This window comes from Myxine glutinosa, chromosome 11 (assembly GCF_964187855.1).
Source record: "Myxine glutinosa chromosome 11, kmMyxGlut1.1, whole genome shotgun sequence".
Lineage (NCBI taxonomy): Eukaryota > Metazoa > Chordata > Myxini > Myxiniformes > Myxinidae > Myxine > Myxine glutinosa.
In genome coordinates, this window is record NC_136271.1 from 89,798,185 (window position 1) to 89,813,387 (window position 15,203).

The following is a 15,203-nucleotide window of genomic DNA, read 5'->3' on the forward strand; positions in this document are numbered from 1 at the left end:
CCTTTCACTCACTCACCGCAGGCAGGTTGGTGGTCTTTCTGTCTTCTACCGACTCCTCTCCGGCCTTGCTCCCCCAGCTCTCTCTGTGCTCTGTCCCCCCAATATTCCTTCAGGTCGCACAAGATCGGCCTGCAACCCTCTTATGGTTAAACTGCCAAAGTCTAGGCTCTCTGCTCACCTTCACTCTTTCATTCCCCTTTTCTCCCGCCTCTGGAACAAACTCCCCCACTCCCTTCAATCCCACTCCTCCCTCCAGGTCTTTAAAACAGCTGTTCACCACCATCTCTTATCTTCCCCCATCGAAAACCTTGATCTTTTCTACCCCCGGTAATTCACCCCAGAGTCCTTGCAGTGTTCATATGTTTTAATCCTCTCCCACCTCCCCCCAAGTCCTCCCGATGTCCCTGCTCTCAAATGTTGTGTTTGTGTCCTTCCCCCTCTTCCCCCTCTCTTTTGTGTCCTTCCCCCTCTCTCCCCATCTTGTCTGCCGCTCCCCTTGTTTTTTGTGTTTTGTGTGTCGGTTTGGCTTTTTGTGTGATTAATGTTAGCTCTTTCACGAGCCTCGATCTTGTATACAAAAAAAAAAAAAAAAAAAAAAAAAATCTGTATCTTGGAGAAGGTAATTTATTTATTTTAAACGTGCTCTAGAAAAATAACTTGCTGAACATGACGTTGCGCATATACAAGCCAATGGCAATCCAGTGTTTGCAATCAACACCAGGTGTTATTAGTCCCTTACCGGTGTACACCGGAGGGGACTATGGGTTTGCATGCCGTCCCTCCATCTGTCCGTCTGTCAGTCCGTCAGTCCGTCAGTCCATCAGTCCGTCAGTCCGTCAGTCCATCCGTCTGTCCGTCAGTCTGTCCGTTCGTCAGTCTGTCCGTCCGTCCGTCCGTCAGTCCGTCACACAAAGAACATTTTTCCGAACTTTTTTTCTAAACGCTTAACGCTAATGATTTCAAACTTGGTAGATGGTTTCCTCATGATAAGTTACAGATCGAGTTCGAACTTCACGACGTTTCGATCATTTTTGACAAAGTTATGGCACTTTGAACTTTGGGAATTCTGATAATTCTGATGCTCCTTAACTCAGTGCCATTTTAAGTTTTAATTTCCTTTAAAAAACATTTTCTCTGCAATAATAGGACCGATTGAGATCAAATTTTCACCGTAGGGGGGACTCAGTCTGTAGAATATTTCAATGGTAATTATGACGTCACAGGTCACGTGGTTCGGCCGCCATATTGCTTTTCATGAAAACACGAAAACCCCTTTTTCTCTGCAACGGCTGAACAGATCGAGGCCAAACTTTGCAGGCAGAATCGCATACCCGTGACGAACAAAAAAGTCAGCGAGCATGATGTCATGCATCACATGGTTTCAGATTTATGACGTTTTTAAGCATGAACCTTTAAAACCGAGCTCCTCCGTCATTTTTGATCCAATCGAGGGGAAACTTCACAAATCTGTTCAGCATGTCAATCTACTAAAATGTCCTTTTGGAATTTGCGACAAGGCATGTGGTTTGGCAGATATCGTTAATTAAACGAAAATATTTTAAAAATGGATGTCGCTTGTTTATTCTAGAGTTCTCCTCAAGCCGCACCGCGCGCCCTCAGCCTCGTCTCGCTAACGTCAATAGCGCGACACAGCGTGCGTTTTCGGGAGGGGCAGAGCCAAGGCGAGCAACATACTGTATATATACACATCGATCATTGATCGTGAACCGGAAAATATAATAAATTACTGATATTTAGCGACTCGAAAGGTTCTTTATCAACAACTTATTTTGTCGTGCTTCTGCTGACCTGTCTGCAAGGTGTATAAATCGAAGTCCCGAGTGCAAATCACAGGTGAGCCCGTCCTGGGGTAATTAGCGATTGGGAACGATTCAGAACCTGTGGGTAAATAACCCTTGCTAATTTCCCCAACAGTTTTCCGGACGACAGACTGCTGGTCGGGGACATGTATTGCAGCGCAATACTCAGAATGCTTGTTCCAATTGCCCCTTCATTAAGTGTCGCACTTTTGTTGCGTTCAGCATTTTCTCCACATCCCATTCATCCTTTTGTCACCGGAACAAGAAAACTGCTCCTCTTAATACATGTCATCAGCAGGGGGATGAAAATGAATGCGTAAGATCATCGTGTCGAACCTGCTCTCATCATCTAGCCAGAGCCGTCTGAGTGCGCCATTGTGCTCGCAACTCACTTGTCTGTCATGGCGATCTGCTCCAGCATCGATGAGCCCGAGTTGGCCTTCCAGCTACCGGAAATAGAAGTTCTCCTGAGACAAGCACGTGGATAACATATCACTGGGTGTGATTAGCTATCCTCAACAATAAAAAGCACCACCTTTGGAGGCCATTTTCCCCTGAAGAGCAGCGGTTGGCCTTTTGGCCAGATGTTTTATGGCCGGATACCTTCCTGTTGCTAACCCTGTTCGTCGCCTCTTGCAACACACAGGGAATTACCAGTGAACTGGTGCTCAATTTGCCGACCTTGGAAGGATGACAGGCTGAGTCAACCCCCCTGGCGTTAATTCAGCGATCGACCCGGATTTGAACCCAGGATCCTCGGTTTCCAAGCCGGCACCCTAGCCGCTAAGCCAACACACCAGGCATCGACGCCGGGTTCCTCGGATCCCAAGCCAGCACCCTAGCCGCTAAGCCAACACACCAGGCTTCGAACCCAGGATCCTAGGATCCCAAGCCAGCACCCTAACCGCTAAGCCAACACCAGGCTTCAAACCCAGGATCATAGGATCCCAAGCCGGCACCCTAACCGCTAAACCAACACACCAGGCTTCGAACCCAGGATCCTAGGATCCCAAGCCGGCACCCTAGCCGCTAAACCAACACACCAGGCTTCGAACCCAGGATCCTAGGATCCCAAGCCGGCACCCTAACCGCTAACCTAACACACCAGGTTTCGAACCAAGGATCCTAGGATCCCAAGCAGGCACCCTAGCCACTAAGCCAACACACCAGGCTTCGAACCCAGGTTCCTAGGATCCCAAGCCGGCACCCTAGCCACTAAGCCAACACACCAGGCTTCGAACCCAGGTTCCTAGGATCCTAAGCCGGCACCCTAGACGCTAAACCAACACACCAGGCTTCGAACCCAGGTTACTAGGATCCTAAGCCGGCACCCTAGCCGCTAAACCAACACCAGGCTTCGACCCCTGGTTCCTAGGATCCCAAGCCGGCACCCTAGCCGCTAAGCCAACACACCAGGCTTCGACCCCGGGTTCCTAGGATCCCAAGCCGGTACCCTAGCCGCTAAACCAACACACCAGGCTTCGAACCCAGGATCCTAGGATCCTAAGCCGGCACCCTAACCGCTAAGCTAACACCAGGCTATCCTCAACAATAGATCAATGCTAGACATGAAGTACAAAATCCTGATTTATTGGGAGGGAACATTCAAAGAACGACATAAAGATATAATCACGAATGTTGTGCAAAAAGCGAGGTGCGACCAACATGTAGGCCTTGTAGTTGTTGCCGATCTTCTGCACGCGGATGTCATATTTCCCGGCGATGTACGGCTCCGCCGTGGCATAAGTCTGAGCCAGCGCCACGATGCCAGCCACGTCTTGGAAGTCGTAATGGTTTTCCACCTTGACCTGTCACCCCCAGGAACACTTCCTTTGCGATCATATTCCGACTACATAATGTTATATACTAATGACAATAGCGACTCGCGTAAGGATTAGACTCCCTAGTGGAGTGGGTAACTAATTCCACATAATCAAAACAAGGATTCCTCCAATAAAAATATAATGCTCAAGCATGAAGATTGAAAATTTGAAAAAGCTTTGAGAGCAGCTGTGTTGACCATGTGCGAGCATCTCATATTGGTAGATTTTATGAGGCGTAAACATCGTATTAAAAGTGTGTGCACCAGCAATTTTCATCTCAATTATGGAGTGCCGTTTTTACTGGCCAATAGCTCATTGGAGGGCCCCCGCAGACCATTCCTCAATGACCAATAACGCTCGGTAAGTACAGCCGTGGAGGGTGCGTGAGGTGCGACGGAACGACCGTGCAAATGCGATTTCCATTTACACCAAAAATATATGAACAATAATAAAATTATCCATGAAAATAATGTTAAAGCAGCAACTGAATAGATTCCGTGTGAAAGGGAAATACCATTTGTGTGCCCTTGTTTGTTTGTTTGTCTGCACATAATGTGCTAATGGAGGACAGAAACCCCACCTGGTGGTAGCCAGTATTACATGTTATCTTTTTTACAAACGAGAACTTCTATAAAGTACATACTCCTAGAATATGAGCACGTCTATAAAGTATGTACAATTATAATGTGAGTACGTCTATAAAGTATGTACTATTAGAATGTGAGTATGTCTATAAAGTATGTACAATTACAATGTGAGTATGTCTATAAAGTATGTACAATTAGAATGTGAGTACATCTATAAAGTATGTACAATTATAATGTGAGTACATCTATAACGTATGTACACTTAGAATGTGAGTACGTCTATAAAGTAGGTACTTTTATAATGTGAGTACAGTACATCTATAATGTATGTACAATTAGAATGTGAGTATGTCTATAAAGTATGTACAATTATAATGTGAGTACGTCTATAAAGTATGTACTATTAGAATGTGAGTATGTCTATAAAGTATGTACAATTACAATGTGAGTATGTCTATAAAGTATGTACAATTAGAATGTGAGTACATCTATAAAGTATGTACAATTATAATGTGAGTACGTCTATAAAGTATGTACAATTACAATGTGAGTATGTCTATAAAGTATGTACAATTAGAATGTGAGTACATCTATAAAGTATGTACAATTAGAATGTGAGTACATCTATAACGTATGTACACTTAGAATGTGAGTACGTCTATAAAGTAGGTACTTTTATAATGTGAGTACATCTATAACGTATGTACAATTAGAATGTGAGTATGTCTATAAAGTATGTACAATTAGAATGTGAGTATGTCTATAAAGTATGTACAATTATAATGTAGGTACATCTATAACGTATGTACAATTATAATGTGAGTATGTCTATAAAGTATGCACAATTAGAATGTGAGTATATCTATAAAGTATGTACAATTAGAATGTGAGTACGTCTATAAAGTGTGTACAATTAGAATGTGAGTATGTCTATAAAGTATGTACAATTAGAATGTGAGTATGTCTATAAAGTATGTACAATTATAATGTGAGTACGTCTATAAAGTAGGTACTTTTATAATGTGAGTATGTCTATAAAGTATGTACAATTAGAATGTGAGTATGTCTATAAAGTATGTACAATTATAATGTGAGTACGTCTATAAAGTATGTACTATTAGAATGTGAGTATGTCTATAAAGTATGTACAATTACAATGTGAGTATGTCTATAAAGTATGTACAATTAGAATGTGAGTACATCTATAAAGTATGTACAATTAGAATGTGAGTACATCTATAACGTATGTACACTTAGAATGTGAGTACGTCTATAAAGTAGGTACTTTTATAATGTGAGTACATCTATAACGTATGTACAATTAGAATGTGAGTATGTCTATAAAGTATGTACAATTAGAATGTGAGTATGTCTATAAAGTATGTACAATTATAATGTAGGTACATCTATAACGTATGTACAATTATAATGTGAGTATGTCTATAAAGTATGCACAATTAGAATGTGAGTATATCTATAAAGTATGTACAATTAGAATGTGAGTACGTCTATAAAGTGTGTACAATTAGAATGTGAGTATGTCTATAAAGTATGTACAATTAGAATGTGAGTATGTCTATAAAGTATGTACAATTATAATGTGAGTACGTCTATAAAGTAGGTACTTTTATAATGTGAGTACGTCTATAAAGTATGTACAATTACAGTGTGAGTATGTCTATAAAGTATGCACAATTAGAATGTGAGTATATCTATAAAGTATGTACAATTAGAATGTGAGTACGTCTATAAAGTATGTACAATTAGAATGTGAGTATGTCTATAAAGTATGTAAAATTAGAATGTGAGTACGTCTATAAAGTAGGTACTTTTATAATGTGAGTACGTCTATAAAGTATGTACAATTACAGTGTGAGTATGTCTATAAAGTATGCACAATTAGAATGTGAGTATATCTATAAAGTATGTACAATTAGAATGTGAGTACGTCTATAATGTATGTACTATTAGAATGCAAGTACTTTTTATAAAGGATGTATATGAATATGTCTATAAAAATATATTTACGTCTATAAAAATATATTTACGTCAGTAAAATACGTGTATCTATAAAATACGTCTGTATGTATATTGTATATAAAATACATACGAATGGAATGTCATACATAGTCTGCACACCTCACAGACACAAACAAACAACCACACAAAACAAGTCAAGTCCTGTCCTGTCGAGGGTCTGCAACGTCTGATTGCTCTTTCCTGTTGTCATTGTTTTGATTATCAGACAGTTGGCTTGTCCATATTTATGACATAATGCTCATGAGACCACACATATTAAAATATACGATTATTTTTCACAGACAAGGAACTTGTTTTCTCAGAATGGATTATGAACCACTTCTTAAGATAACCAAGGAGTTAATTATACTTAAACGTTCTATTTGAAAACCCTTGGATGAACAATCAACAAAGAGTTGTGCTTGACGAGCCAATAACAAACTAGAACACTGCAAAGAACTTGAGTCAATTTCCGGCATTGCAGCAAATGTTAACGTGTGTTGATACGAGATCAAAGGTAAATGGAGGCCTACAGAATGGCCTCGTTTACAAATGTGAGTGAAAAGAAAGCCACCACCATTTCATACAACACACTGCATTTCTGTTGACGAGTAAATGAAAATGGTAATGTAACAAGATAAGCATTTGCTACTCGATGATCGATGGCATACCTTTCCCAAGCCGGAGTGAGCATGTCCAATCTTGACCACAACTGGGAAGTTTGTAGTTGTTAGCTGAAAGAAAAGTAATGATCATCATCAATGGACACATAAGAGGGATGTTCAAAGAGATTCACGAACAGGATACTCTTGAGTCTATAGATAGTTTCAGACACACTGAAGGGAAAAGGTAAGATGCATGGAGTAAATATGTAAAATACATTTATATTTCTTATTACTTATCATATATGCTAATATATGGAAGAGGTTTGTACTTCTTGTACTAAATTATATCTCATTAGTTTCCCGACATTATACACTTGAGAATTTATTTTACCGTCCTACTAGGAACCTCCGGGACACTGGAGATTTTCAATAAACAAAATGTAATATATATTGTCGCGATCCCGTCTGTGAGATGTGTCCCAGCACGGAATACGGACGTTAATGTCCGGGCTTCAAGTAGTCCACGGAGTGGACAGAGAGAACTCAATAAACACCATTGTGTTTTAATCGGCCTTCTAGGGGTAAGGCACGATGCTTTATTGGCTCGATCACAAAAACCATAAAGGGTAACAGAATGGAATACACTGCACAAAGCCTGCAGGAACTGTCGGCCCCAGAAGCTCCAAACAGGACGCAGGCAAGATCACTCGCGGTTCCAATCGACGATCTCCGGGACTCGGAGGGTAACAGAGTGGAATACACCGCACAAGGCCTGCAGGTACTGTCGGCCCCAGAAGCTCCAAACAGGACGCAGGCAAGATCACTCGCGGTTCCAATCGACGATCTCCGGGACTCGGAGGGTAACAGAGTGGAATACACCGCACAAGGCCTGCAGGAACGGTCGGCCAGCAGCTCCAACACGACGCAGGCAATATCTGACTCACGGTTCCAATCCACGAGATCCGGGAATCACTCGTTCTCTTCCGGAGTTACTCACTCGTAAAATACAGAACGGTAAACGATCAGCCCAACGCGGCTGTCGTGAAGATTCAGGGAAATCCCTTTATCTATTTCCCACTCGGGGCCTTCGAGTCGCGTCCGTTTCATAAGATGGCGACCGCGCTCTCTGGACTCTCCACCAATCACGTGCCGAATCGCCTCCCGATCGCGTGAGGCTCCAAGGAGGCCACGTCACGCGGTGGGCGGGGCACCAAATCTGGGTGAGAACAGGTGGTTTCACCGGTGGTTTCTCACAGTCCTCCCCCCCTAAGTAAAAACCCCGTCGAATAGACGGCGTTTTTAAAACCAGTATTTGTAGTAGGTGCAAATCACATGGCAAGATGATGGCGGTAATCGCTAACAGGCAATTAACGCAATTAACAATTATTAACACTTATTAACAACAATAACGCAACAACGCAACAATACAACGCAACGCAATAGCGCAACAATAACGCAATTATTAACGCACAGGCATTTAACAGGCATTAACAGGTTAACAATGAACCAGTTTGGTTTTTTTTTTTTTCACACACAAATATTAACACCATACACCACATTAATATCTACCCTACAAGAGTTACACTTCACACAAAGCACAATAGAGAGGCAAGGGGGCCAAACTCAAGTTGGGGGAAGCGTTGACAGGAAGGAAACGGGCCGAGACCTAGAGCGGCGGGTACTCCTCCGGTGTCGAGAACAACAGTCATATGCGTAATGACCCCTTTCACCGCACTGGTAACATCGATCGTTCGGGTCGAAAGGCCTGCGGACCAAAGGGCGTCTGAAACGAGGCCGCCGCGACATGCCATTCGACATCTCGACGCACACACGCGATCCGCAAATTAACCTTCCATCAAGGGCTCTGACCGAATCTTCAGCATCTCGTGGCTCTTCAAACTCAACAACTGCAAATCCAGGTGGGTTTCGAGCAACCCATACGTTGCGGAGTGGTCCGTAATGTTCGAAGACCCTCCCTAGCTCGGCTTTCGCTGCTCCATTGCCCAGGTTTCCCACATATACCTTAGCATTAGCGTTCCTGCTGAATCGCGACATGGCGGGAGCGGTCCCTGAGGAGCACGGCACCTGAGGGTGGCTTGACGGGAGGCTCGGGTGGACTTCAGCTGACGCAACGTCACCGTCGGGAACTGGAGTCGAGGCGCTAGGCTCCTCGGGCCAGAGTGAAGATATGTCTGACTCCGCCACTCTCTCCGCCTGTTTACTCTGGGATCTAGTGACCCCCCCACAGGTCAGAGTCAATGACTCCTCCCTGGCCATGGCATCATTGCCAATCAGCAAGGAGACCCCGGGTATCGGGTAGTAGGGTACCACCACACAGGTCACTGGACCCTTAAAAATGTCACTCCGGACCTCGAGGAGGGCAAGGGGATACCGGCCAAGAACCCGGTCAATGCCCCGAAGGAGGGTATACTCGCCGGTATAACGCATCTGAGAGGCCGGAACTACCCCCGCCCGGAGAACACACCGTGTCGCCCCAGTATCCCGAAGGTATTGGGCCTCAAACTTCAGCATCGAATCAGGGCCACCCACTAAGGCGGTCCCTGAATAATCCTGATACAGCGGATGAATGGAATTACCCTCGGTGGCAGTGACCTCTGTCACCGATGCCACCGTCGTGTGCGAGGGCCCAGTTGATGACCCCCACTGATCTCCCTCCGATTTAACAGCAGGGTTGCCTCGGTAGGCCGGACTAGCTGGATTAGAGAAGCAGCGGCCTCCACCGTGCCCCTCGCGTCTGCAGAAATCGCACCAGGGCCGTGCCCTGGCCTGCCGCTCGCGACCGCCACCAGTGGAGGGCATCGGAGAACCCTTCCCCTCGATCCAGCCGCCGGGCAGACGGGGGGCGGTCTTGATCGCAGAATCCTCCGTCTTACGACGCGACTGCGTGACTTGCAGCATTTTGCATGCCAAAACATGTTTATCAATAAGGTTGACGCAGTCTGCCAAGGAAACAGTGTCTTTGTCGACAAGAAACAATGCTAAGTCAAGCGGAAGCTGTTGATCGATACGGTAACGCACCAGGAGTTCCGCAACCGCTTGAGGTAACTCCACCTTGCTCCCCTTGAACCATCTCTGCAGCTGTTCCAACAAGGCCCGCGAATGTTCCTCATAGGTTTGACTGGACTGACGAGTCCAGCTGAAAAAATTTCTCCTATAAATACACGCGGACACCGCATAGGCGTTCAAAATCTCGGCCTTCAATGCCCTGTATTTGTTTGCGTCCTCGGTTGCCATCCTCGCATATACCTCCCTCGCCTTCTCAGATAGATGGCTCACAAGATGGCCGACCCACAAGCTCTCATCAATGCCACCGGCAGCCAACAACTTCTCCGCCATCTCCAGATACGCTTCTGGCTTCGTGTCTCCCGTCCAGTCCGGCAAACGAACATGAACAGTTTCCGGGACTCTTGCAGCAGACCCCTCTGCCCGCGGTCGTTCAGTCAACATTCGCAACTCATGCTCTCTGACGCGTTCAGCTTCTGCTGCTGCCTCTGCTGCTGCCGCACGCTCTCTCTCTCTCTCACGCTCTCTCTCTGCTGCCGCATGCTCTCTCTCTGCTGCTGCACGCTCTCCCTCTGCTGCCGCAGCACGCTCTGCCTCTGCTGCTGCCGCACGCTCTCTCTCTCTCTCACGCTCTCTCTCTGCTGCCGCATGCTCTCTCTCTGCTGCTGCACGCTCTGCCTCTGCCCTGTCATTCTCCCTGTTATACATGTCAAGTTGTTGAACCGGAGTCAGCCCGGTCCAGAAAGGCGAACGCATGCATTTAGTCATGATGGAATCGCTTCCTAACATATCGGGTTTAGTGACTGGGTCAAGGCTGATTGCGTCGCTCGCATCGCCACCCACGCGACTGTCAACATGATCAGGTTGAACTCTCACTTCTCTGGTCGACATAGCTTGGCTACGAGTTATCATAAGACAAGGCACAAAACACAACGCTCAAACACAACGCTCTGTTGGGGAAATACGACACGAACTACACAATATCACCACCGCACATCAAATTGCCAATGAGAAAAATACCACGTACAAATACTCACGTTTTTTTTTTTTTGTCGGTTGTTTGGAGGGATCCGAAGCTATTCACTTATTCGGCAGTGAAGCACCACCCAAGACAGCGTCCCACGGCGAGAAGGCTCCTCCAAGACGGCGCCCGCTGGCGAGAAGGCTCCTCCACGACGGCGTCCGCTGGTGAGAAGGCTCCTCCAAGACGGCGTCCGCTGGTGAGCAGATGCAAAGAAGATGCAGATGCAGAATTCCCGTCTCAATTCGAATGTCTCTTACTTGAATGATCCTAGGACGAGCAACCCATTTGTCGCGATCCCGTCTGTGAGATGTGTCCCAGCACGGAATACGGACGTTAATGTCCGGGCTTCAAGTAGTCCACGGAGTGGACAGAGAGAACTCAATAAACACCATTGTGTTTTAATCGGCCTTCTAGGGGTAAGGCACGATGCTTTATTGGCTCGATCACAAAAACCATAAAGGGTAACAGAATGGAATACACTGCACAAAGCCTGCAGGAACTGTCGGCCCCCGAAGCTCCAAACAGGACGCAGGCAAGATCACTCGCGGTTCCAATCGACGATCTCCGGGACTCGGAGGGTAACAGAGTGGAATACACCGCACAAGGCCTGCAGGAACTGTCGGCCCCAGAAGCTCCAAACAGGACGCAGGCAAGATCACTCGCGGTTCCAATCGACGATCTCCGGGACTCGGAGGGTAACAGAGTGGAATACACCGCACAAGGCCTGCAGGAACGGTCGGCCAGCAGCTCCAACACGACGCAGGCAATATCTGACTCACGGTTCCAATCCACGAGATCCGGGAATCACTCGTTCTCTTCCGGAGTTACTCACTCGTAAAATACAGAACGGTAAACGATCAGCCCAACGCGGCTGTCGTGAAGATTCAGGGAAATCCCTTTATCTATTTCCCACTCGGGGCCTTCGAGTCGCGTCCGTTTCATAAGATGGCGACCGCGCTCTCTGGACTCTCCACCAATCACGTGCCGAATCGCCTCCCGATCGCGTGAGGCTCCAAGGAGGCCACGTCACGCGGTGGGCGGGGCACCAAATCTGGGTGAGAACAGGTGGTTTCACCGGTGGTTTCTCACAATATATATATATATATACAGTGCGTATCAAAAAAAAGGTAATCCGAATTCAAGGGGTTAATATGCAAAGATTATTTATTTTGACAATTTACATGTGGTTTAATAATTAAGAGGAGATCCTCAGCTTTCCATTGATACCTTCCATGCATCATTGCTGTCACACATGATCGAGTGCATGTTCATTGAAAATGACAAATTCAAATCGCATTTTTACAAGTTTGGCTAATCGATGCAAGTCAGGATAATTGGTGCAAAATTAACGTCAGATGTGAACTTTTCTCAGGAATGATTGGCCTTTATGCACCCACACCTTCAACATGTCCACCTCCCCTTTCAACACAAAGCTTACAGCGGTGGAGCTGCTCATCTCACCAACAACCCTGAACTGCTCGTCTCACCATAGCCGGGTCATTGCGCAAAGCATCCACTTCATGTCGAATACGGCCCTGCAATTCGCCAAGATCACGGGGAGGAGTTATGAACACCTTGTTCTTTAAATGTCCCCAAAGGAAATAATCACAAGGTGTGAGGTCAGGGGAACTTGGCGGCCATTCCACTGCATGCTTGAGGGCGATGACTCGGTCTCCAAAGAATTCCCTCAGTCGATCTCGGACAGCGATAAGACGATGTGCTGGGGCGCCGTTTTGGGCCCACCAGAGATATCTGAAGACACCACGAACCTGTCGCTCAAAGTTCTCCTCCAGCTGCGGTAAAACTTAATCATTGAACATCTGCAGATACCTGTTACCATTGACATTCCTTTGAAAGAAACATGGTCCGATCACCTGACCACTTCCACAAAGTCCCAACCAAACAGTCCACTTTTGTCGATTCATGTTGGTGTCAAAATTAAATTCCGGTGGTTGTCCTGTTGGTGCATATTCAAGAACATTATGGGTATTGACCTTGCCATCCATGGTGAAAGCAGCTTCGGCGCCGATAACGAGATACTGCAGGAAATTGACATCTGCTTCGCAATGTGCTATCAACCATTCGGCAAGCACCAGCCCCCTGGCAAAATCCCCTGGCGTAAGTTGATGCCGGATGTGAATCCGATATGGATGTTGGTGGAGGTCCAGTCTTGTGATTTGGTTGAATGTTGTCAAAGGCAATCCCGTCCAATTTCGTCTTGCGCTGGTATCCCTAGGATGCTCCAAAACTTGCTGCCTTACTGCTGCAATGTTCATTTCCGATCGCCCAGTGCACCTCCTACCAGAATTCTCCTTGTTGCGGTTGAGGCTAGTGCCATGCTCATGGTATTTTCTAACATTCGCCCAGATGGTTTTGGCTGCTGGAGGCTCCCGTTCTGGAAAACGTTCCCTGAACGCATCACAAGTTCGCTGCAAACTTCCAGTTTGGTGAAAGGTTGTAACCACGAAGGTCCGCTGTTCAGTCGTAAATTGAACCATCTTTTGAATGACTCAGACTGTCTCTAAACCCATACACTGTAGGCCCATCTTAAATACCCATCTTAAACAAAGAATGACGCAACCGACAATTACCAGACCAGCTTAACAATTTTACATAATCAACTTGGCAGTCGACAAGTAATGCGTCCATTTAAAACTGTCTTGCACCGATTAGCCAAACTTGTAAAAATGCTATTTGAACTTGTCATTTTCAATGAACATGTACTCACTCGGTCATGTGTGACACCGATGATGCATGAAAGGCATCAATGGAAAGCTGAGGATCTCCTCATAATTGGTAAACCGTATGTAAATTGCCAAACCAAATAACCTATGCATATTAACCCCTTGAATTTGGATTACCTTTTTTTTTGACACGCACTGCATATATATATATATATATATATATATATATATATATATATATATATATATATATATATATATATATATATATATATATATATATATATATACTAGCTTGGCCTCGATACTGAGGAGCGGGCTTATTTTAACTGAGGCTAATGACTGTACCTGAGTTGCTGTGTTGTCATGATTTTCACCAATCATAATACAAACAATTACTTTGCACAAATGTATTTGTTGTGTTTGTGATATTACATTTTTATAGGCAATTTAGGTTGAAGATTTAGGTTGAATGTTTTTTTTTTTTCAAGAAAGAACCCCTCAGCACATACATAGGGGAGGGGTAGGTGCAGACTGGAAGTTTGGGACGATTACACCTCACCACCACGTAATCCAAAACACCTCACCACCACGTAATTCAAAACACCTCACCACCATGTAATTCAAAACACCTCACCACCACGTAATTCAAAATACCTCACCACCAAGTAATTCAAAACACATCACCAAGTAATTTAAAACACCTCACAGCCATAAACCACGTTATAAAAACACCTCACCACCACGTAATTATAAATACCTCACCACCAATTAATTCAAAACACCTCACCACCATGTGATTTAAAAACACCTCACCTCCATGTGATTTAAAAACACCTCACCACCACGTCATTTAAAAACACCTCACCACCACATAATTCAAAATACCTCACCACCACGTGATTCAAAACCACCACAGCGTTATTAAAAACATTTCACAACCACGGAAACAAAAGTTTGAGGGAGTCGTTAAGTGAGAACACAGACACTGACCAGATGTGTAGATATATAGATAAATGACTGTACCCGAGTTGCCGTTTTGTCATGGTTTAAACCAATCATAATTCAAACAATTATTTTGCACAAATGTATTTGTAATATTCGTGATATCACATTTTATAAACAATTGAAGTTGAAAAAAAAAATTTCCCAAAAAAATTCCAAAAAAAAGAAAAGGAAAATTTTTCAAAACAAATACCCTTAGGACATACCGACGGGAGAGATATGTGTATTCCAGAAGTTTGGTACGATTTCACCAAAGTTTGAGAAAGTAGTTCAGTGACAACACAACACAAGACAAGACAGACGCTGCACAGATATATATATAGATACATACACTACCGGTCAAAAGTTTTAGAACGCCTCAATTTTCCCAGTTTTTATTAAAATTTATGCAGTTTAATGTCCAGTGAATAACCTGAAATGGTACAAAGAATATGAATGAATGAATGATCGTTTTAAGGCCATTTTTCCCCACTGGAGTGGGGGTTAGCCCCATGACAATCATGGTTCCCTGTTTGAGGCAATGTTTTTATGGCCGGATGCCCTTCCTGACGCCAACCCTTAGTCGCCTCTTACGATGCGCAGGGATACGGTGTACCTATTCTAGGCCGGGGT

The 15,203-nt window shown here is 44.8% G+C and overlaps 2 protein-coding genes across 3 annotated transcripts in view; one reads left to right on the plus strand and one right to left on the minus strand.

Annotated features, from left to right (window-relative positions):
- The window catches only part of LOC137437108 (metalloproteinase inhibitor 2), a 128,514-nt gene that overhangs the window by 88,979 nt on the left and 24,332 nt on the right, over positions 1–15,203 (plus strand). The gene's annotated exons all lie outside the window — the stretch shown is intronic.
- LOC137437107 (synapsin-3) overlaps positions 1–15,203 on the minus strand; it is a 179,179-nt gene that overhangs the window by 26,695 nt on the left and 137,281 nt on the right. For both annotated transcript variants that reach the window (XM_068131497.2, XM_068131498.2), the window contains exons 9-11: positions 6,921–6,983; positions 3,486–3,628; positions 2,213–2,287 (exon numbers count right to left, since the gene is read on the minus strand). In XM_068131497.2, coding sequence (XP_067987598.2) covers positions 2,213–2,287; positions 3,486–3,628; positions 6,921–6,983 — 281 coding nt within the window. The remainder of the gene's footprint in view (positions 1–2,212; positions 2,288–3,485; positions 3,629–6,920; positions 6,984–15,203) is intronic.